The sequence below is a fragment of the Arvicola amphibius genome, chromosome 1 (assembly GCF_903992535.2).
Source record: "Arvicola amphibius chromosome 1, mArvAmp1.2, whole genome shotgun sequence".
NCBI classification, from domain to species: Eukaryota; Metazoa; Chordata; class Mammalia; order Rodentia; family Cricetidae; genus Arvicola; species Arvicola amphibius.
Window position 1 is genome coordinate 50,500,925 of NC_052047.1, and position 24,205 is coordinate 50,525,129.

Sequence of the window (24,205 nt, forward strand, 5' to 3'; positions counted from 1 at the left end):
TATATATAATATCTGCACAACAAGGAACAAATATCAATGTTTAAAATGCAAAACGTGCCCTACATGCACCCCTCTGCTGCCCTCCTCAAACTCAAACCTTTTAACTCTTTCCTCCTCTGCTACTCAAAACTACAAAGTGCTAGTGATTTCCAGCTTCTTCCTGACATCACATGCAATAGGAAACACTATTAGAAACCCCAACTCCTGGAAACTTGCTGAGCCAATTCCAAAACAAATCAACTCCAAAATTTATACGCACTGACTGAGTTTGCACTATCTTCTTATCAGCCACAGAGCATGGATTTCCATTGCATGATACAAATCAGCCCAGATGTTAACCCCGATTCTGTTCTAGGAATAGGGTGGGGTATTAATTCTTTTATTCAGTAAAATATGAGCACCTCATTTTAAATACTTTCATTTTTGTATATGCTCTTTGGACTGCTGGTATAAACTTGACAGTCATAAGACAGGCTAATAGCATTGTTTCTTGTTGCGGGGAGGGCTTGGGTTTTGTTTTTTTCTAGTGAAAAAATTATAGTATTTAGGGGCAACTGGTACTTTCTTTTATCATTTATGAACTACTGCAATGCTCCAGATATGAGGCAGAACCTTGGGTTTAAATCCTAGCTCCCATTTTCCAAGAGAAATGGAAAATGCTGGCAGGACGATGGGAGGGTGAATATTTGAGAAGCCTTACATAAACTGCCTATCAAAGAGGGAAAGAATTCCTGACTTGTCTAAATAGAACTGTGGAGTTATAACTCCTACATACAAATTCATTCTGGATAATTTAAGTTCTTTGAATGTGTGTCCATTTCTGTACAAGGAGCAATTATATTTTCCTTGCAAGATTTTGTAGGGATAGGTATGAAATGTTTGACACAGTGGCTAGCATACAGTTATATTTTAAGACTGCTATTATAGTCATTGTTATGCTATTATCATGATGGTAAGCTTTTTCTATTTGTGTGTGTGTGTGTGTGTGTGTGTGTGTTAGGTTCTCTAGTCCCTCATTAGATTCCCAATCTATTTACATCTTGGTCAAATGTGAAGGAGAATTTAATGATGGTCTGTACAAGGCAATTGTATTCTTTTTGTCTCACAGGAAAAAAAAATACTTTTCAGAATCAACCGATCATAGAAATTAATAGCCCAACTTGGGGTAGTACTGAGTTACAGCCCATTGCCTAAGGAGAGCGGCAGTAACCATCCCACACACAGATCTGCACTTGGTACGGGTGGGGCTCCAGGTCTGCGTCTGTTGGAAGTTGCACTACAAATGCTTAATTAGAAGAGGTGGGGTGATCTTAAAGGTCACTGTGAGTTCCTTTTGACCCACTGTCATGTTTCATGAATTCTTCAGCTGAAGCCATTTTGATTACCAGTGACCCAATCTAAACAAGCCACTCCTGCTCCTCTGACTTGTTGTCAGCTCCTCGTGTCTACACCATCTGCACTGCAAGACTCAGGAAGACCCAGGCATCCTTTATAGCTATTTTATTATTATTTCTTTGAAGTTCAAATTTCTCCCAATAAAGTGGTTAAAAAACTACTACCCTTTTTTTAACACAGGACAGGAGATGTATATCACCTGCGGTCTCAGCCTGAGAGTACTCAGATCAAGCCTGGGGATGAGAGACAGTCATTTCTTGTAGGTTTTAGATAAAGATATCATTTACGTTTTTTTGTAGACACAAAACTCTAAGAAAACATCACTTACCATCACTGCCTCGGGCTTTAAAAATATTTATGAGATTGAAATCATTATCCAAAGGAGGACATTTCATTTCAATGGCATAGGTCAGGTGCACTGGATAACACCCCAGATGATATTGCTGTTCCTTCAGGATTTAAAATAATGTTTATACCATTTATTTATTTGCTCATATAGAGAAAGCACCCATCCTGAAGAACCAGGAACACTGAAAAAGGTTTACATAAATCTGACTGTTTTTCCCCTCTGGCCATTTGGCTCAGTCTGCTAGACCATAAATATTCAATAATACTTTACAGTGACAAAGCATCTTTTATGCAAACATCGCTAAGTACATTATTCACCAGAATTGCAGTCTCCTCTTTAACCTACCGATAAAGTCACAGAAACTGACTTTCTTCAAGGTCCCACCTCAAATTGTTTATTTTGTCAATCAAAGCCCAGGTGCCCCGATCCTCGTTACAACCAAACAGAGAAACAAACACACGCACACATTCTTAGGCACTTAATTGATGACCTACACTAAATATTTCCAAATTGAATCTATTAGGCAAAGTGTCTTCTTTAGAGATGTTAAATGTTGTGATGCATACAATTGGATTTTATACCTTTCACTCCAATTTGCCCAGGGCCAGTTACCATTTTCAGAGCCCCAAGAATGACCTATTTTAATTGAATCCTGTTACAAACGCTTAAACTTTCACATTCTAATCAAATCGGGTTTCTAAATAGAAATTAAAGTTAGAGCAGAGAAATAAAACTTTTCATGGAAAGGTCCGCTTGAAGCAATAGCACAACCATGTGAGAACATCCAAGCAAAGCTAAAAGCTGGACAAGTACCAGTGAGACTCAGAGACTCCCCAACAGTTTGTGGTACCCAAGCAGAGGAAATATCTTTTCATATCTTTATCTCTTCCTCAAAATTTTAAGTAATGTTAGTTAGATATAAAAAGAAAATCAATAAAGTATCAAAAATGGGAAGTTCTTTTGAAATTCCATAATCCTCTCTGTGACATATATAAGTACACACACACTTCACAGAACTCTGGGCTCAACACTGACCAATAAACCAGTGTTGAGCCTATGAAAAATCACAGTATTTACACTGAGTCCACATATCTGCGGGTTGGTCTTAGCCAATACTGGTTTCAGATGGTCCACTAAGGCAGAGCTGTTACTGGGAGACTCTTCCAACAGGTCACTTAAGATGACAATGCGCCCCCAGAGACCTGAGGGATTTTCTTTTTAATAGCATTGTAGTCTGAATGAGACACTCAAGCTAGTGTTCTTTCTCCTCTCTCTCCATATGTAAGGTATGCATGCCAGTTTCTCTTGTATCTGTTCCCATTTGCTTTCACTGCTCTCTAATAAAATTATTCCTGCTGCTGGTATGATTTCAGACATCTACAGCCACTTTGGAAATCAGGGTTATGGAAGTTTCTCAGAAATTGGGAATCACTCTACCTGAAGGCGCAGCATACCACTCTTGGGCATATGCCTAAAGGATGCTCCATCATACCCCAAGAACAGTTGTTCAACTATGTTCATGGTAACATTATTCATAATAGCCAGAGCCTGGAAATAACCTAGATGTCCCTCAACCAAAGAATGGATAAAGAAGATGTGGTATATCAACACAATGGAATATTACTCAGCAGAAAAAAAAACAATAAAATTTGCAGACAAATAGATGGAACTAGAAAGAGCCATCCTGAGTGAGGTAACCTAGACCCAGAAAGACAAACACGGTATGTTTTCATTCATATTAGCAAATTATAACCAGGCTACAATCCTGAGGCCCAGAGAAGCTAGTTAACAAGGAGGACCCTAAGAGAGGTGTATGGATCTCCCTGGGAAGAGAAAATAGATGGGATGTACTAGGTAAGCTGGGGATGGGGACTAGAGAGGAGGTGATGGGGAGATGGGGACCTAAGGGATCAGGCATGTCAAGTTGTGGGAGGGGTGGAGCAGGAGAGTGATGGGTGAGATATCTTGACAGACTGGGTCATTGTGGGGTTAGAAGAAACTTGGTGCCAGGGAGGCTCCCAGAAACCCACAAGGATGACCCCAGATAAGACTTCTAGCAATAGTGGAGAGGGTGTCTGAACAGGCCTTTCCCTGCAATCAGATTGGTACCTGCCCAAGTTGTCATCATAGAGCCTTCATCTAGTACCTGATGGAAGCAGATGCAGAGATCCACAGCCAAGCACTGGGCCGAGCTCCAGGATTCCAGTGAAAGAGAGGGTGGAGGGATTGTTTGAGCAAGGGGGCAGTCAAGATTTTGATAGGAAACCCACAGAGAGAGCTGACCTGAGCTTGTGGGAGCTCATGGAGTCTAGATGGACAGCTAGGGAGCCAGCACAGGACCAAGATAGGCCCTCTGCATCAGAGAGTTTGTTTTATTGTGGGGCCTGTAGCAGTGGGCCCAGGATCTGTTCTTGATGCATGAGCTGGCTCTTTTGGACCTATTCCCTATGGAGGGATGCCTTGCTCAGTCTTGGTGCAGTGGGGAGGAGCTTGGTCCTGCCTCAGCTTGATGTGCCATCATTTACTGATTCCCATAGAAGGCCTTACAACATCTAATTGGAGACAGAGGAAGAGTGGATGGGGGCAGTAGAGTGGAGGTCTGGGGAGGCAGCAGGAGGGGAGAAGGGAGAGAAAACTGGATGTTATATAAAATAAATTTAAATTTAAAATAAATTTTAAAATGATGAAAAAATGCTTATTTAATATCACCTTGGTAACCTCTTCTCAGAGGACCCGAACTAACATTCCACTCATGTGAATGATGCTGCTGTTTAAATGGTCATAATGATAGTGACAACAGGAATGCTGGTGAGAGAGAGGGTGGTGATGGTAATGGTGGCAATGATGATGATGAGGCTAGGGGCTAGTGATCACAGTGACAGCAATATGAACATGGATCTGGGGATGACGATGACGGCATTAGAGATGGTGCTGATGGTGCCAGTGATGATGATGAGGAGGAGGAGGAGGAAGAGGAGGAGGAGGAGTGGGAGGGGGAGGAAGACGATGAATGGTGAGATGTCACAACGGTGATAGCGACAGTGACGGTCGTAGTGATAGTGGTAATAATGATTTTGAGGATGGTAATAATGGAGATGGAAACGATAGTGATAAAGGAAAGATCAAGATTACAATAGTAATGAAGATGGTGATGCTGGCTATGGTGATGATAAAATTAAAAGGATTAATAGATATCGAGGCCTTTTTAAAGAAAATTCTAGTCCTTGTACTAAAAATTTGCCTGAGCTATTTTATTACCTTTTTAATAAACACTCAAAGATTTGTGTGATTCAATTGATGGTCACATGTAAAAGAAAAAACCGTAAGACTATATTGCTTCTGAGTGTGAAAGGCAATTTTGGCTTTTAGCTTTCCTATGCCTGTAGAAATACAAGTAGTGGTGCCAGTAATCATTACATTGCCTCATTTTTCAAACTGCATGCATATTGAATTTCTCTCCTTTGTACCTCTGTACCTCTGTGTTTGTGTGTGTGTGTGTGTGTGTGTGTGTGTGTGTGTGTGTGTGTGTGTGTGTGTGTGGTGTACATACACTTCTATGTAAGCCTTAGTATGTTCATGAGAAGGCAGATGTCAACTGTCATCCTGAATTGCTTATCCACCTGATATTGTAATATAAGGTTTCTCACTAAGTCTGGAACTCACCATTCCAACTGTACTGGCTGGCCAGTGAGCCCCCAGAACATAAACTTGTAACACTCTTTTTTTTTTTAATGTGTGATATAAACTCATAGCCTCGTGCCCACGTTATCCACTGAGGCATCTCCCCAGCTCCCACTCCATCTGTTTATATTAAGAGTTTTCAGTATGGTCATCATATATCCTCTTTCTAGAGCCTTATTATATAGTTATAGTTACCTCAAAGTCATAAATGTATGACGTCAAACCTTTTGTAAGAAATTAAATGAACTAGCATGATGGTGGTGCACACCTTTAATCCCATCAGTCGAGCTGCTAAAATAGGAAAAGCTCTGTGAGGTTGAGGCAAGCCTGGTATACACAATTGGGCCAGCTATAACTAAAAGAAAATGAATTTTTATTTGAATACCCCCAAAATTTGCAACTGCCCACTTTTTTTGTTTTGTTGAATAGGACTGATCTATTTGTTAGAATATGTTTGATAAGTTATCCTAATAAAGTGCTTTTCAGATTTATGCCATGCATGTCAAGAGCCAACACATTAACTCTGTGGTTGACTGAAAACTGGTTGTTAACTATTAAAACAAACAAAGGGCAATAAAGTGATCCAAGGTCAAGTAACTAAATAACTTGGACCATTAAAGCATCCAGAATTCTAATACCAAGCCTCCAATTTTAAGATTTATTGACACTATTAAAAAGACCACTTAATAACAAGCCAATGGGAATTTTTCTAAACGAAAGACTTGGTATCACAAAATGCACTGTAAATGATGTACATACCATAAGTATCTTTTTAAGAATGAACCCTGACTTGGAACATTTAGCAGCATGCTGATCCAAGAACAAGGCAGCAGGATGGCAACAGTGGTACTTAAAATAATTTGGGATTCCTTTGAATCATAAGTCAACTGATGGTCCCTGAAGTCCCAGAAATCACTGGGTCAGTTTTCAGTCTTGCAAGATTTCTGCCAGTGCCTTCAAATGACTTCCTGAGTACAGAATTTTCTGGGGTTTGTTCATGTTGGACACCAGCTGTAGTAACTACAGATCATTTGTACTATATGGCAATTGGCGGTATAAAGGAGTGTTCCATTTGTGACTTTAAAAGCCTCTTTTTAGATAAATATGCACCCGAACAAGAGGACTGTGTATATTTTGCAGAGACAACCTTACCCTGGCATCATCCCATAAGCAAATTGCTGTACCAAAGTACATTGTATGAAAGTGTCCCCTTTCGGGAAAGGAAAGTTAGTAATATTCTTTGTACTTATTAGACTGGCCTACTCTAACTTCCACCACCATGGGAATTTAGATTGGAGTGTGATACTAACTGTTTTTTAACATATACCAAGTGTTTTCATTTTGAAGATATTAGAAAGATCCACTTTAGAACTTTCTCCAACCTATGCCAACTTCAGCTGAGTTTTAAATAGGCAAGAATCTCAGCTCCTACATGTTGTCTAAATTTCTCAAAATACACCACCTCTGCAACTCCTTTCTTGAATATTAACAGCTGAGAAGGTGTCTTTGTCCTTGAGCTCATGCGTCTGTGCCATCGGCCTGTGCTGGAAGACCGCATTGCTTTCCACTGCCTAGTACTTGAGCAAGATAGCACATCGACTCATTTTTTCCTGTTGCTAATGACTTGTGCAATCTCGAACCTGTCGAGACTCTATAAAACAAGAATAGTATGTCTGTAGTTTTAAAATCCATGCTTACTAGAAATTAGGACTGTTACCATGTGAGGAAGAAGAAATGAGGAAGATAACCCTGAATGAATGGGCCCAAATACTCCCCATCTCCCCCGTAAGCCAAAGAAGTACCATCTGGGTCACTCGTCTATGAGAAGTCTGAGGTAAGTCTTGAAAACTCTTGCTGCTGCCTTAAAACATATTAGTCATTGGGCTAAAATATTTTTAGTGCTCTCCCTAAACATTCTAAGGTTCTTTTAAAGTGTTTTTCCATGTGGTCTAAGTTTTTCTAACTCTTCTACATCGCTTAATGCAGACCTCCCAACCTTTCTCCTTTCACTTAGTTTCACAATCTCACTGCAGGCATTCTCTCTGAATTATGGCTTCAGTCATCTGCTTCGTGCAATGACTAGGTGCAACTCTAACCTGAAAAGAAAATATGAATCTTCAGCTCCTTCTTAGATACTTCCTGAATATCCCAAGTGTGGTAGTTTGAATGTAATTTTCACCATAAGTTTATAGAGAGTGGCACTATTAGAGGCTGTGGCTTTGCTGGAGTAGGTATGGCATTGTTGGGGGAAGCGTATCACTGTGGAAGCATATCACTGTGGAAGCAGGCTTTGAGGTCTCATCTATGCTCAAGCCACACCCAATGTCTCAGTTCACTTTCTGATGCCTTTGGAGCAAGATGTAGAATTCTCAGTTCCTTCTCCAATACAATGTCTTCCTGTGCACCACTATGCCCCATCATGATGATAATGAACTAAAGTTCTGAACTGTCAGCAGCCACCCCAAATAAATGTTTCCTTTATACGAGTTGCCATGGCCATGGTGTCTCTTCACAGCAATAGAAACCCTAACTAAGACTCTAAGGAAATGTCAAAGCCAATGGAACCTGTAACAGATTTATCAGTCATTCAACCCCCAAGCCTACTGCTTTAGTGCATTTACTCCTGGTTAGCTAAGTGAAAACCGTCATCGAGGATACTTCTCAAAGCATGCACATTCCCAGATGTTCTTTGCAAATATTCTCCTTACATGGTCTTATAAGGGACTCCAAATGTCTAGAACTCCGAGTGATTCACATAAGTTCTAAATTACGTAAATTCAAAACCATTGGCCTACTTCTAAGGGCATGACTGTATCTTTCCCCAAATGCAGTTCAAGGATTCAAGCTTTCATATCTTGCATCAAAAATGTTTCATTTGCTGACTCTCACCTCATGGTGTCATTCCCTGAAAACTAAACTAAAAGTCTGGCTCCTTCAAATGCATTTTAGATACCACAAACAATCTCTCACACAGTATACTCTTGCATTGACACTCCTCTGATCTTTGCCCCAATAGTATGTTTATTATTAAACACTGTCATCTCATAGTATATTTGTGTGCCTGTCTCCTCCACTTAGATTTTATTCAAAAGACCTTTTTATTTACCTGTCTATAACCAAGATATAACCACTATAGAATATGATTAATTGGCACAAACTAATAACTTTACATCAGCAATTTGAATAAGTAGCCATAATTTAATTAACTATTCATCCCTTACCAAGGAAACCAGGTATCTTATTCAATGTGAAGACAAACATCTTCCGTATCATTTTATATCTTTTCTCTCTGAACAAGAGAAAAGTGAGTATTCAACAACAAGCCAGCCATGTCATGGCTTTAGTGTGGCTGCATCTGGATTTTATTTGAGTCCTGGGAAAGACTAGTGAGAGCATCCTCCGAAGACATTGGGCCTCAGATGTGTAATGTCTGCGTTAAGGGTTTCTCAGTTCTCCATTCAGCAATCCAGCTGGGTAACAGGAATTTCTTTGGACCAACATTTGCCAAGTCCTAAGCAGGAGTCCAACAAAAGAATGTAAGTATATTTCTCATCATTTACTCCTCCCACATCCTCTTCACAACTACACCGGAGGCAAAAAGCAAAATCCTTCCTTGAGCTTAATTTCACCCCGTGGAAAATCAGTAGTGCCACACACTCTGTTCCATCCTCACTAGCGTGTGCCCCTAAACTGGGACTGCTGCCGAGGCCTGGATAATAATTTATGAGATATATAAAGCAATGGGCTATCAAGAGAAAATGTTGCATTTTCTAAGTTCCCCAGTTATGCATCTGCATGACGGACTGCAATAACTCCAAGAAAGATTTTTGTCTTTAGAGTAAATAATGCACTTTTTCCCCAAGTCTCAAAGCCTATATTTAAATGATTATTCATAGGTGCTATGGGAAACTTTAAGCTTTAGCTTGGCAAATCCCAATGTAAAACGGGTAATGTTTCATAAGCCTTGTTTATGTGTCACCTGCCCAGAAACTCATCATTGCCTCTTACATTATGCTCCTAATTCCCAAGCCAACCTCGGAAATCTATTTATCTCATTATGCACCTGAAGGGGATTTTGTGACACTGACTCCCATTTACAACATTGTTCCTTTGAGGAATTGTCCCCTAAATTCCCAGCCTAGTGACATGAAGATACATTTCTACTTGCATTCAGTGGTGCATGGGGAAAATATGAAGATGAGCACAAGAGGTAATCGTTTTATTCTTAAATACGCACTCCAAAAATGACCTTCTCTAAATGACCATTGCTCATTAGGGGTAAACAATAGCAGCCTGTACTACTGAGAGAGATTTTCGCATTTGAAGTGTCTCATATGTCAGCTCTTACCAATATGAAACGTAGGCTTGGTTATAAGGTTTGACATTGAATCTGAAGCTGCCTGACCTCTTGTCTTTATTTCCAATTCTTCTCATAACTTCTTTAAATGTATTTCATAATTAGTATTCTGCAAGTGCCTGCATCGTAGAATATATTTTTCTGTCTTGAAGCAATTTAAAAACAAATATATTTATAGTTTTGAAATATACGTTATTTTAAATTTAAAAAATACCTTTATAATAGTTAATGTAAAGGGTTTCTAAATCTCATTTATTTTGTCAATCAGTTCTGCTTAAAATTCTTCAGCCTGGTCCACTCTCAAGTATCCATGCTAAGGAAGGGGGATCAGTGGCCTGGATAATCGAAAACAGCAGACAATTTGAAAAGCCCTTGCATTTGGCCCAGCCATGCTTTACAATCAAATTCTGATGACCTACATTAATGAAGGGAAGAGCAGACACCTTGAGAAAGATGCAACACCAAGACAGTTTGCTGAGGCAGCTTCAGGCACCCCAAGGAAGAAGACTACAAGGTGTAATGAAAGAAAAACATCAGGTCCCAGCTGCCACCAACAGAAGCAACCCATCCAAAATGCAAGCACACAGTGATAATGTACATATGATCACCCAGAATGACAGTAGTTCTTGTTGGAGTTATTCTCAAACACCCCCAGATTAAAAGGCATGGTGCCCTAAGTAGTATAAAAATAAATTATTATGGAATGACAAGAGGGTTCAGTGAGAAAAAGGCACCTGCCACCAAGTCTGATGACGCAAGTTCCACGCCTGGTGCTTAAACGATAGAAGAAGAGAACTATCTCTCACACATTGTCCTCCAACTTCCAAGGCATGCAAATACACACACAGACATAAATAAATCAAGTGTAGCATTTTTTTTAAAGGAATCAATTTATGGCATGTAGTTAAAACTACTACTCTCGAGGGTTTACTTAGCACAAGAACCACGCTGCCCACTATCATAACTATGTTCCCAGTGACAGACTTGGAATAGTAACCCAGAGGGCAAACCAGAAAACTGCTGTGTGACAGAGCAGAAAATCCAAGGCTTGAAAATGAGAACTCCCGGACCTTTGTCCTCTGTATCTTTTTATTCGCGCCAAGGTGAGATGTGCATTCAAGCAAAGAGAGAACAGCATGTGCAAAGGTTCAGAGGCATGAAGGTCATGACATTTTAAAAAATACACATGCTTCATTTTGGTTAAAGAATAGGTGCCAATAGAAAATAAACAGAGAGGGAACAGTCGGGGAGTCATCTGAGAATAGATTATAAATTATTTCTGCCATGTAAGTTCAGATCCGACAGAAGTAAAAACACATCAAGGTTTTTTTTTAATGCTTATTAAAATATATAGAGCATGGGGAGACTATCACTGTCCTCAATATCTGACACTAGTGAACATGTTTATTATTTACATTAACTGAGATTGGCATTCTTACCATGCCCATTTTACAAACAAGGAAAGGGGGGCTTACAAAGTTTAGATATTACCCAAGATCCCACAACTGGTAAGTGGTTGAGGTAGGATGCAAATGAAATATGTACCCCATATTCAGAGCTGTGATTCCCCTTAAAAATAAGATGGTAGAATTGTAGGGAAGCGATGGAAGTAATACGCACAAGACGTCAGAGGAGCATGGAAAGAAAGAAGGCTAAAGAGACATTACATATTCTAGAGCTAATGAGAAAACAGAAGTAATGAAGAAAGGAGGTATAATAAAGAGGTTTACATGAGCCGGAAACAAAGGTTGACTACATTAATGTGGGCATAAGAGGAAAGATTTTTGCATGAGCTCCTTGCCGCTCACTCTGGGATCAACAGATGCTCTAGTAAATGTCGAAGAGTCACTTTATCTTTTGCGTCCATGAACTTAGCTGGACAGCAAGCCTGTGAGATGGGGAAGCCCAGGAAGGGATAACAGAACTGAGACTTTCTTTCTTCAGCTCAGTGTTGACATGCATCCATTCAAATGAGCAAATACCCAGTCTTCACTGAAGGATTTACTCCTGACGAAAGAATTCATGAACAAAGGTGGGCCAATATGTAAAACCCATACTTCAAATAAATTACTGTGATACCACGATTTGTTTCCTGTTTCTCAAGGTTAAAAACGTTGACTCTCATTTAGCTTTCTGTGTAACATCGTCGGCACAACTATAAAGAGATAAACAATGAAATAAGGGCATGGAAAAAGTAAGAATGCAAAAAATGCTGTATCTTATCCAGGAAAAAATGTTCTGTGTTGTGAAGATATTTGTAAATATCTTAATAACGTTAAACCCATTTTCAGACCATTGCTATCCTGGCATAAAAACAAAACTGTGTGTGCCTAATGCTTCTGTAAATGGGTAGGGAACGACTGAAAATATACATGCCAAATTTTAAGATTCTTGCCTGACCAATATGCACCTGAGTTTTCTGTAGGTTTTACAGGCTCTACTATTAAACTATTCTTAGAACAAAAATTTTCCCAGAAACATACATGATAAGCAAGCATTCAATTCAGATCCGTCAATATAAAAGGATGTACAAGAAGAAAAATGGGGCTTTAGCAATAAATACCACGTAGCCAGTAGTGATGACAATGGTTACTTTTTGGCACTACTTAGAAAGTCACTAAGACCAGGAAGATTTTTTTATTTTATTTTATTTTATTTTATTTTTCATTCTTTTCTTTGAGGTCATAAGGGTTGAACAGCAGACCTGGGAAAACTGGGAAGTGAATGCAGCCAAGATGCATTATGCGGAACTCCCAAATAATCAATAAAAATACTATGTTGGAAAAAAAGAAAATTCTGTGTGCTCAGAAATAGAAGTAAAAGATGATGACAACAAATGTTTGGCTGAGTAACTGATCCCAGAAGCAAACATGCAGATCTGTGGCCTCTCTCAGACATACTATCTGACCATCACTCCCCAAGCAGCTTCACCACATTATCTAAGTGTTTCACTTCCTACTGTTAGACTGTCTGACATTCTATTAATTCTGTATTTTCTCATTTTCTTAGTTTGCTCAGATGGCTGTTATAGGACACCAGAATCTGAGCGGCTTAAAAGTCTGCAGCCTGGGTGCCAGCTTGATCAGATAGGAGGGAGGACATCCTCCCGGATCAAGGGTAGCATCTTCAGGTTGTGCTCACAGTGGACAGAAAAATAAAAAGCCAGGAGTCTGGATTTCTTACTTTTGGTTTTTCGAGACAGGGTTTCTCTGTAGCTTTGGAGCCTGTCCTGGAACTAGCTCTTGTAGACCAGGCTGGTCTCGAACTCACAGAGATCTGTCTGCCTCTGCCTCCCGAGTGCTGGGATTAAAGGCGTGCGCCACCACCGCCCGGCTGGATTTCTTTTATAAGGCAGGGAGCCCATCAATGAACTCCTCACACTGAGAATTAGAGTATCTACCTACAAATGTAGTAGAGAGGATAGGGAGACATTCTGCAGCACTAATCTTCACCCCCATAGCATAGGCCTCGGACATTTCCAGAACTTGGTTGCCTTAGTGCTGAGAGGAGACTGATAATGGCAACTCATTCAATTCATTAATTTTAAATAATACCTCATTGCTTAAGAAGTGTTCTCATATGTTAATGCATGTTAATAGAGACTTATACATAAATGAATATTATATTAAGGTCTTTATTTATGTTAATAAAGATTTCAAGTTCAAAACAGAGTGGAACATACATATTTAATGCTTTTCCCTCTCACACTCTATCGAAATGACAGTAAATAAGATCCACAACTGAGCTTGCATTAAAAAGGTCCCAATAGAACATCACATTTACTCAAGCACTTCTGGAAAATGGAAATAAAATAGGACCAATTAATCAGAGAAACTAAGACAAAGGATTCATGGACTCTGGAGAAAACTGGAGAAGATTGAAGAACTTCTGCTTGACAACCCTGGAGGCAGTCGTCACAGGGGACAGCACAGTGGCCTCCCATCCTGGTAATTACTCCAAGAATCATCTGTGCCTCCGATGGCCTGCTGGGTTCACCTCCTCTATCAACAAGACAGTGCTACCTCTACCCATTGTTCATGTCCTAAGAGATGCTTCATGAAAATGACAGATCTTAAGAAGGATTCCACCAGGCATAATGGGGCAGTGGAGAGAGAACAGAGAGGAAGAGATAGACAGACAGACAAAGACAGGGAGAGAAAGAGAGAGACAGAGACAGAGAGACAGAGAGAGAGAGAGAGAGAGACAGAGAGAAAGCATCACAAAGATAAACACAGACTTTTAAAGCCTTCACATTTGATGATCTCTAAGATTTAAATATTGGCTAGCCCCTACACACACATTGTCCATTCTGAGGATTGACTGTCAACTCCTCAGCTAACAAGCAGAACTCTGTTCCTTTGCAGGCATCCCTGTTCTGATTGATACCAATCTAGCTTAAAGAAATTCTAAATATGTTGCTACTATTAATCAGCATATTAGTTTATTCATAAATATTTTAAGATCTTCAGGCACTGGATGAAAACAACCAACATGAGAGAACCAAAATAAAGAATAGGAAGGTATTATACTATGGTCCACACCTATAATTCCAGCATTTAGGAGCCTAAGCCAGAAGGACAATGAGTTCGAGGCACAAGATTTCAAACTAGCCCGCACTACACAGCAAAACTCCGTCTTAAAAAAAGTCTCAAAAAATGATAAATTAACAACAACAAAAAAAAAAGATTTTTGTTTTGTTTTCCTTAAACTGTTTCTTAGGGGTTTTTCTTTTTCTTCTCTTTTCTCTTTTTATCTTCTTTTTAAAATCTTTTTTTTTCTGCTTCATCTTTTGCAAATTAACCGGCTATAATTCCATATATTTGTGGACTATAAACTGATGCTGTGATCTATGACTATTTCATGGATGAACCAGCTAAGTATTCCCTCACATACTTAAAATTTTCACCACAGAGCTTTGAAATGTAGGTTTTTGGCAATTTTAAATGTGCAGCTCTCAGCCTTCAGCTCCCTTTGCCACACTATACGTCAGCCTGTGCTAATCCTCTAATCCTGCCTAAGTCTTGAGTTTTTCACCATTATAGTCTCAGTCCCCTTTCTCTTAACCCTCTGCAGCCATCCCCTCCCCTCCCAATGGTTTGGTTGATCCCACAGGGTGTGAGAACACGCGGCATTCTCTTTCATTACCTGTTTTTTTTCTTAATTGAGTGTGCTGTTGTCCATTTTTACCACTGCTGACAAAAATGGCTTGTGTTTTATTTTGTTTTTTTCTTGTCCTTTGTAAGGCTGCATGATGCTTTATTGTGTGCCCACACTATGTTTTCCTGACTATTCATCTATTGGTGAGTACAGGTTGACGCTACACTGGGCTGATGGAAAACCTTGCAATGAACATGAGAGTGAAGTTTTCTCTCCAACAAACTTATTTCAAATATTAGAATAAATACCCAAAAGCATGGCTGCTAGATTGAGAATTTAATTTTTGCACTAGCAATATTAAAGAGTTATAAGAATAATAGAGTTCAGGAAACAAAGCATGACTTTATTTTTTTTAAAAAAATGAAGGCAACTGAGTAATCTGTTCCTAAAAATTATAAAACTGATTGTTAAAACTAAATATTTAATAGAGGGGCTGGGAATGTAGAGTGAATGCAGCTAAATTCCTAATGTAGTTAAAGGACATGTATTTGAATGAAAAGGTTGAGGAAAGTAACCCAGAGAAGAATTATAAACTGTCAAGAGTCGTCGATGTTCCTACAATTAGATAAGCAAAGGGGAAGGGAGAAAAATAAGCATCGTATTACACCAGATGAGCAGTTTTGCAGCAGAGACACCTGTGGCTCTTGGAAGCTAGAATTCAGTGCTGTATAGTCTGTCCGTAGAGCCTGGTGTGCTCATGACTTAATGCTGCATCGTCAATAAGTAAGGCCTAATGGGCACCCGAGGCTGCAGTCATTTTATCCCAAGGCTGAAAGGCAACCGCCATCATAAGCACAGACCCAGTAGCTTCCCCTCCCTGCCAACTATGTCTCCTGGTCTACACCTGCTGTTTGCATCTGGCACGCAGTTGGTGAGTGGACAGCCGCTGATACACATTTGAACATAGTCATTCTTGCCAAGCTTCCACTTTTTTCCATTGTCAATATTGTGGTATGAACAAAAGAATTTGAGTAATTTGAGATTTATGTGGATCTCAAATTTAAGACCAGAAGAATGAAATGAAGAATATGTCATAGTGTAAATCTGAAACACACTACCCCAGCTCATGCTTGAACTCTCAGGCCCCAGCTACTGGTGTTTTCTTGTTGTTTGGGTTTTTTTTTTTTTGTAGTTTTGTTGTGGTTGTTGTTGTTGTTATTATTGGGGGGTTTTTTGACTGTGGTATATTTAGGAAGTGGGACTGATCTATGCACATCACTAGGTGCCCGTCTTTGAGGGTAATACATGCCCCTGGTTCCCGTTGAGCACTCTGTCTGCTTCCTAGTCAAGTGCCATGTTAACTCCACCTTAACTGCTGTAACTATGCTTTCTCCACCATGGTGGACTGACATCTCTCTGAAACCATGATCTGAAATAAAACTCACAAATTAAAGTGTTCCTGTCAGGTATTTTGTTACAGCAACAGAAAAGTAAAAGATGATCTGACAGAAACAACATTTATTAGTTAAACTATGGTAGCGTTCACATGAAAATTCTTCTTTTCTTCATTTTCCTGATGCAACAAGAGGCAAACACTGGAATTTTGTTTCCCTTTTTCTTTCCTAGGTGACCAGAATGAAGATCTATCTAGCACGGATTGTTCCAGAAAAAAAAATAACACAGGGGTGGCCACTTTCCTAATACCACACATGATCTGTAATCCAAATTAGTAGAAAATGGGAAACATGACAAATAGTCGGATTTGCATGAGCAGAAAAAGCAAACAGGAAGCAGAGTTTGTGCTGGCATTTACAGCAGGTAAATGAAATGTGTCTCGTGTGTGGACTCGCTGAGTTTTTAAAAGGAGGGGAAAAGAAACAGTCGGTATAGAATGGTCATAAACGTGACCTAAATCCGACTCATATACCTGCCCTGTTCATTCTCCTGCTCTTTAAATGTAAACATAACTTCAAATCTCTTGCCTGTAGAATTCCATCTTTGACAAACTCGAGCAAGAAATAGTCAAAGATGAATGCCAGTTTCTGCAACCATGAAGCCAAAGTCACAGTTAAATCAAAAGTAAACACAACACAGGTACCAGTGCAGCATAGAAGGCTCATAATGACCCTCATAAAGCAGAGTCCTTTGCCTCCTTCAGAGCCACAAACCCCAGCCCCTTTAGGGAGCCTTAATGATGTAGTTTGGACTCTGCAAGGACTTGTGGGGTTTTACAGAACACACTCACACCTTAAGAGCCTTCTCCAAAATCGCCCAGAGTTACAAGCTTCTAAGAGTCATAGAATCAGGTTGTAATGTCATGTTCATAGTTCCTCTAGGGCATATAGAAGAAATGAACACAACCTCACTGAACTGCCTCCTAGTTTGGTTCCTTACCTGCCATCTAAGCCCAAAAGCGTACAGTCAGCCTTACGAAGGGTTAAATATCTTGGTGAGTTTTCTGTGCTTAAAAATGATGGCAAGCCTCACTTCTGTATGTAAAATGATTGTCTGCATTTTCTTTCCTGTCTCTTTACTCCAACAAATACATTTTATAGGTCGTGCAATGTTCTTTACAACTCACCTAAAATGCATAATTTTCCTCCTGCTTATACCACTTATTTATTATTTATTTATGAAATTTATGTTGTGCCTTCCTCCAAAAGGCCCAAGGCACTGTGCAGCAAACCATTATATAATAAACATTAAACTCTTCTTTAGAACCGTAAACAGTGAAGTGGCCGGAAGAGAGGCAGAAGGACTAAGAGGCACAGGAGGAAGGCCATGGTTCTGGTGAAATACATAAGCAAGTCATGGCTATACGGAGAAGGGTGACGACGAGGCCAGGCCCTGTGCTTCGAGGCTGGCCCCACTTGCAAAGATTCTGACACTGCCCTCTGTTCCAAACGAAAGAGCCGCAATATCTCAGTTTTGAGTGCAATAATCCCTCAGAGATCCCAGAGGAGCAAAGACAAATACACTTACTTAGACAGTCATGCTTTAAAATTGGTGAAAAATAGATACGTGGTGATGATTCAGAACAAAATCACTGAATTGCTAAATTGTTCTTACGATTACCACTGTCAGTCAGGCCTCCTTTTTGCTCAGTGGTGTGACTTTCAAGGGTCCCCTATGCTGAAATATAACAAAAATTCAATGATTTTCCATGTGAAAAAGAGACCAGCTGACCTCAGCTATTACACTCAAACCGTGTTGATCCAAGATGTGTACTTCCTGCATCTGTAATTGAAACAGTGGTAGAAGGGAAGGCCAAGCACACTCTCTTATACACAGCAGCTGCTCAAAGAAATAGCAGAGAGCATGGAAGGAGTGGGTAGTGTGTAACTTGTAGTCAAAGCAGATATGGGCATTCCCACTACATAAGGCAGATGACGGAGCTCTGTGCACCAGTACAGACTGGGGTGTGATAGCATTGGTGCTAAGGTAAGTATCTGTGTTAGCGTTAATGAGCACCATGCACTAGGCATTCTTGTGTGCTCCAATTACATATGCTGACCTAAACATCTATAGAGTGAACCTAGCTAGTTTCATGTTCTACAATTAAGGAAATGGAGAAATCAGTATTCTGTCTGCTCTTGTTGTGCTAAGAAGTGTTTAAAGCAAAATTCATACCCAGCACTTCTAAAGCAGAAACAAGAAAGCACAGAAAAGCCATTCAGTGACTGGATAGAGGTAACAGGATGAGGACCGGACAGAGCACATTGGGCAAGGTCCCCAGCCTAGAAGCTGTTGATAGAGAGTTAACATACAATAACCAGTTAGGAGCTACAAACCTTAACATATTCAGCGCAGAAGAGCATGGGAAAGACTGCCTCCAGACAGACAGAAGGGTAGGATAGACTGGCTAAGGTAGCCTCGGGTCCTCAGTGGAACTGGATGTTGGTGATTGAAACTCACTGTACACTTATAAAACCCATTGTGTGTTTATGCCAGGTTATCTATAGAGTTCTATAGTGGGTCATCTTCAGCAATCCTTATGCGGTGCCTCTAAATATGAATATTACATCTAGAAGACATCTTAGCACAGAACACTTCCTATGCAGTTGTTTTGTAATGTTAATTTTGTCTTAAACTGTTCCTTTACATAGTGAATTATAACCTTACTTAATATATACATAGATGAAAACTAACTAAGGAGTGTGTACTTGTGACAACTACCTGAGTCTTAGACAATCATAGTAGCCAAGAACTTAGCCAGTCACAAGCTGCTAACTACTCAGACGGCCAAATTAGGCAAATGTGGAATTGTTGCTAGGCTCCTTCTGCTTAGTGCTTCTTTTTTCTGTCTTTAAATACTGACTGCTCACACCAGTGCTTGAACAAAGGTAACAGGCTGAGGACTGGACAGATCATATGCTCACCCAGAAAACACCTATAGAGTGAGCCTGGCTAGTTTCATAGTGTATAGTATAGGAAATTGAAAAACTAGTATTTAGTCTGCCCTTGTTATTCTAAGTTTTTGAATCTTGACTAGTTCGGGGAACAAGCCAATTCATAAATCATTTCCTTGCTCAAATAAACCCAGCTAAAATCAGTTTGTCTGAAATTTAACACATTGTTGTCAGAGGTGAGATCTGACCTACATATGCAGAAAGTCCAGGAGCACCAAGCACTATTTTGAAGGACCCACCCAATCCATTGATATTTTGCAGGGTGTGGGGTTATGAGTGAGTTCTCTTTCAAATTTGAGCTTTATAGACTTGGGTTCTTTTGAGATCTTTAGCCTTATCTGAACAACTTTTTACTAGACAGAATTTAAGGGGGAAAGACCTAAATAAAGTAACTCAGTTAAATCCAACTATACTCCTCAAGGCAATGGTTAATAGCACTGGCTTCTCTTCCCAAGGACTTAGGTTCAATTCCCACCACCCACATGGCAGCTCCTAACTGTAACTCCAGTTCCATAGGCTCTGATGCCTTCTTTTAGCGTCCATGGACACCAAGCACACATTCGCTATACTGACGTATAATCAGGTAAAGCATCCATACGCATAAAATAACAACTGTTTTAAAAAGAAGATGTCCTTGGGAAAACAAGTCTCAGACTGTACTTTTAGTTCTTTAGGTGGACTACAGTTGTATTGTCAGAGTAATTACAAAAACAGATAACATTTTTAATAAGATCATTTTTGTGTTGACTATGAGTCTTAATTGTCATCATGCACCAAACACTCGGACCAGGTGGACTAGCTTTATTGCCTAAACTTTTAGTTCTTTTGAGTTTGATAAGGTTTTCTCATAGACATTCTTGATAAAAAAAAAAAAAAGAGTATTTTAATTTCTTACATCATTTCCTAATGTCCACCACAATATTCTCCCCAATTACCTCGTATCTCCACAGGAATCTCAAAGGCAGTTCCTTAGTACATCAAGCAGCCTCACTGCAGTTAAAATAGCAAAAACGTGGAGAGGAGAGCATAGGGGAGCTTGAAAGAATATTCATTGATGATTCAAGAATAGTACAGGGTGGGGTTTCAGTTCGCAGCACTCACACGGTGGCTCACAATCATCTGTATCTCAGTTCCGGGGAATCCAAGTGTTCTCTTCCTCTTACGTTCCTGGCACCAGGCATGCATGTGGCTGGTGCACATACATCATGCAGGCCAAACACTCACACACATAAAATAAAATAAAATAATTGTTAAGGCATAAGGAATCATGCAGTTAATACTAGATACTGGAAATAGATACTGGAAATTCTGAAGCCAATACTGAGACCAGACAAGTTCATTACAATGGTGCCCATGGTCAAGTTTAAGTTAGCTTTCATAACTAAGCGGTTAACGAGGAAGGCAGACTTAAAATCAACAAAATTTCACCCCAGGATCTTTATATTCAAAGAGAATTGAAATCTAGCTTAGATGTAAATGAACTACAACCTAAGAGTATTTTCTTTTATGAAAAAGAGGTGTTTTTAAAATTCTTTTTTAAAAAGTCATAGTAAAGTGTAATGTTTGCTGCTCCTATTTGCTATCTGCCTATATTGCCCTTAAATTCATGTTTTTTTCTAATATATATATATATATATATATATCAGATACGTATACAGCTCCTACTGAGTTGAGTCAGTGTCAGTCAAATATACACGAGTGCAGGGATGACCACTGGGTCATGGGAAACCTATCAGGTGACTTGTCTCTAAAGAAAATGATGCCTCCCTTTCTTAGCAGCTTCTGACTCCATATAATACCTCAACTAGGTGTGGGTCTTTCTGTAATCCACCTGACCTTGTAAAAGTTTATCTAGTAGCAAAGAGACCATTCAGGGAAGATGTGCGCTGGAATCCCTACTGGCCAGAGCATCCTCAGACATTCTTTCGAGACACTTAAGTCCTAGCTCTCATCCTCCATGGAGATGCCTTGTATGCGGCAGTCACAGTAAGAGTTCTCCTTCACACATCTGGAAGATAGCAGTAAAGACTAGAGACCAAAAGCAGCCTTGTTGGTGCAGAGAGGAGCCTGTCCTCCGTCACTCTGCCTAGAAAATGCTCCCCATTCAAAAGGCTCCCTCCTCATCCTTTAAGCTTTAGGTAAAATGACACTCGTTCCGCAGCTCCTGTGTAGTCTCCAGTCTTCCATGCGACTCCTCTGGCAACCGATGGGCAAGGCAGTCCAACCTTTACACAATCAGAAATTACTTCATTGACTGGTCTGTTTCGATTTAAATACTAGCTTTTTATAAGGAAGACCCAGACAGTGAGTAGAAATCACAGAAATCTGATCTCTGTCCCTTTTGCACAAATGAGCAATTGAAATTCAAAGGGTCAGCAGAGCCCTGCTGCCACTGGGACCTTAACTATGAGCCTTTCTCAGCCCTTCTCAGTCCCTGGCGGTGGCCACTGATTCTTGGGGTGTCTTAGTTTATATCTGTGTCACTCTCGTTTCCCTATTTATTGCCACATGAGTTTTGTTTTTGTTATTTTATTTGTTTTCTTTGTGGGTTTTGTGGATGTTTGTCTGTTTGTTTGCTTGTTGAGACAGAATTTCTCACTTCAGCCTTGGTTATCCTGGAATGTACTCTGTAGACTAGGCTGGCTTTGAACTCACAGAAATCCAAATTCTGGGATTAAAGGGCATGCTTGCCTGGCATTACAAGGTATTCCTATGGGTCTCTTTCAGTTTCCAAACTTCTTTGTATGAGGACATCAGTTACAGTGGATCAGTTAGAGTAGATCCTACTCCAGTACAGTGCAGCTAATCACATCTTCAAATGGCCAGTACTAGCCTCTGGAACTGTCAGAGAACCAGTTTTAGTTGCTTGAGCAGCACAGCTTGGCATCATTTGTTACAAGCAACCATATGAAAGCATTTACCCTTTGGTTAACCCAGGGTTTCGTCATATGCTTCTATGACCAAATAAACACTTTTCACTTGCTGGTAGCTGTTCATTAATTCCCCCCCTTTATTCATTACGCTTTTAATCCCAAGGCACTCAGGATGCAGAGGCAGGCCGATCTATGTGACGTTCAAGGGCAGCCTGATCTACAGAGTGAGTTCCAGTACCGACAAGCTGTTACACAGCGACACACTTGTCTTGGAAAAAAAAGAAGGAAGGAAGAAGGAAGGAAGAAAGCAAAAAGAAAGAAAAGAAGAAAGAAAGAAAGAAGAAGAAGACAAGAAGAAGTTAGGACGGAAGTTAACCAGAAAGAAAGAGAGAGAGAAGGAGAGAGGGAGGGAGGGAGGGAGGGAGGGAAGGAGGGAGAGAGAAAGAAAGAAAGAAAGAAAGAAAGAAAGAAAGAAAGAAAGAAAGAAAGAAAGAAAGAAAAAGAATTCATTTTTTGGTAAGACAAGAGGATACTTGTTTTCTCTTTTACAGATGAACAGTTCATGTATGTGGCAGGGGCGGGGATAATGGCTTCATGTGTTCATCTGGTGGGGGTGGAGACTAGTGCTGAGCCACCAAGCCACCAAGCACACCTGGACCTAGCATTTATACCTGATAGTTCATTATTCCTCTATTAGGACCAAACCCAGGAAAGAGGTGACATGTTCAAGGTAATACTTAGCTTTGCCTCACTTGGAACAGAGCAGAGCATGTTTACCAGCTAACGAAGAGCTATTGGGAGGAATTAATTCAACACTCTTCTAGCCAGTGGGAGAAAACCTTCCTTTCTAAACACTTGGCAAACTTGTTCAGGAAGTCAATCAGGAAAGCAGCTGACCTGAGGTAAACTGACTTCTTGGGTCGCTGGGACAGAGTGCAAGGAAGCAAAATCCCACCCTCATCCCTCACCCACCACTCCTTCTATCTGAGGCAGGAAAGAGGGGCTGCAGCCTCTTCTTTCTAAAAACGAGTTTCATTTATAATGTGCTTTGCATCTTTTTTCTGCTTTTGCCTATTCAACACTCCGCCCTCCTCCCCAGGATTACAGAACCCACCAGAAGCATCCATTCCAGCCCCAACAAGGGAGAAGCATCTTCTCCTACCTTCTACTTGATAAGCGGCAGTGGCTGCTCCCCATCCGAACCCCACAGGAAAAGCCATGGCTGCAGCGATATAATTGTCACCCTCGACTAACAGGGGCTTACAGGGAGGTCCGGACTCCAGTCAGGGGAGTTGAGCAGCTGTAAAAAATGGTGACCTCTCACCCCAGACCAGAGTCTCAGACACAGACACAAATGGAAGTAAGAACAGCAGTAGGAGGGCCCCACTCAAGTGGCCACAGCTGTGACAAGACTCCAATCCTGCTGCCCAAGATAAGGATTAGGCTTTCTTGTGCCAGCTCTCCCTTGTTCTTAACAGACTTGTATTGCCCAAGTTCTGACCAAGTTAATGTTTGCCCTTTTGCATGGGCATGGCTTCTAAGTTATATAATTCTCCAAAAGCATTCCTCTAAGCAATTCCTCCGAGTCTGTTTGTGTGTACATGTGTGTGGCTGGGGAAAGAGGAGGGTGAAGGCATTGGTTTATGACTTTCTGGCTCCTGGTATGATTATGGAGAGGTGTGATGGCAATCTAAGCCCTAAGCTCTTACACAGCCTGTCCTGTCTTTTCCCCTGGATCTGCCTCCCTGCTCCCCAGGCCTTTATTTCTGAAATTGTAGACTGTTTGTCTAAATATGGAACATTTATGCCATTGGATTGAGCTTGGATGGGCACACCATAGTGAAGTAGGTTGCTGCTAATAGGGAAACAGGGTAGAAGGGGTGTCCTTCGGGATTCTCTGAACTCATTGCAACTTTTCTTTAAGCCAACAGAATCCACAATTAAAAATTTAGTTTTGAAACATTCTTGTGGAGAAAGGAGTTGAGCACAGAAAAGTTACCGGTCCCGTTTCCTCAGCTCTGAAGTGAGCTGCTCCCTGCGCAAG

General features: G+C 40.4%; 1 protein-coding gene across 1 annotated transcript in view; it reads right to left on the minus strand.

Moving 5' to 3' along the window:
• Window positions 1-23,441, minus strand: part of LOC119823783 (cytosolic beta-glucosidase) — a 139,510-nt gene extending 116,069 nt beyond the window's left edge. Inside the window, exon 1 of the mRNA XM_038343843.1 lies at window positions 23,324-23,441. Within this exon, the coding sequence (XP_038199771.1) occupies window positions 23,324-23,381 (58 nt within the window). The 5' untranslated portion in view covers window positions 23,382-23,441. The remainder of the gene's footprint in view (window positions 1-23,323) is intronic.
• Window positions 23,442-24,205: the final 764 nt, after the last annotated feature.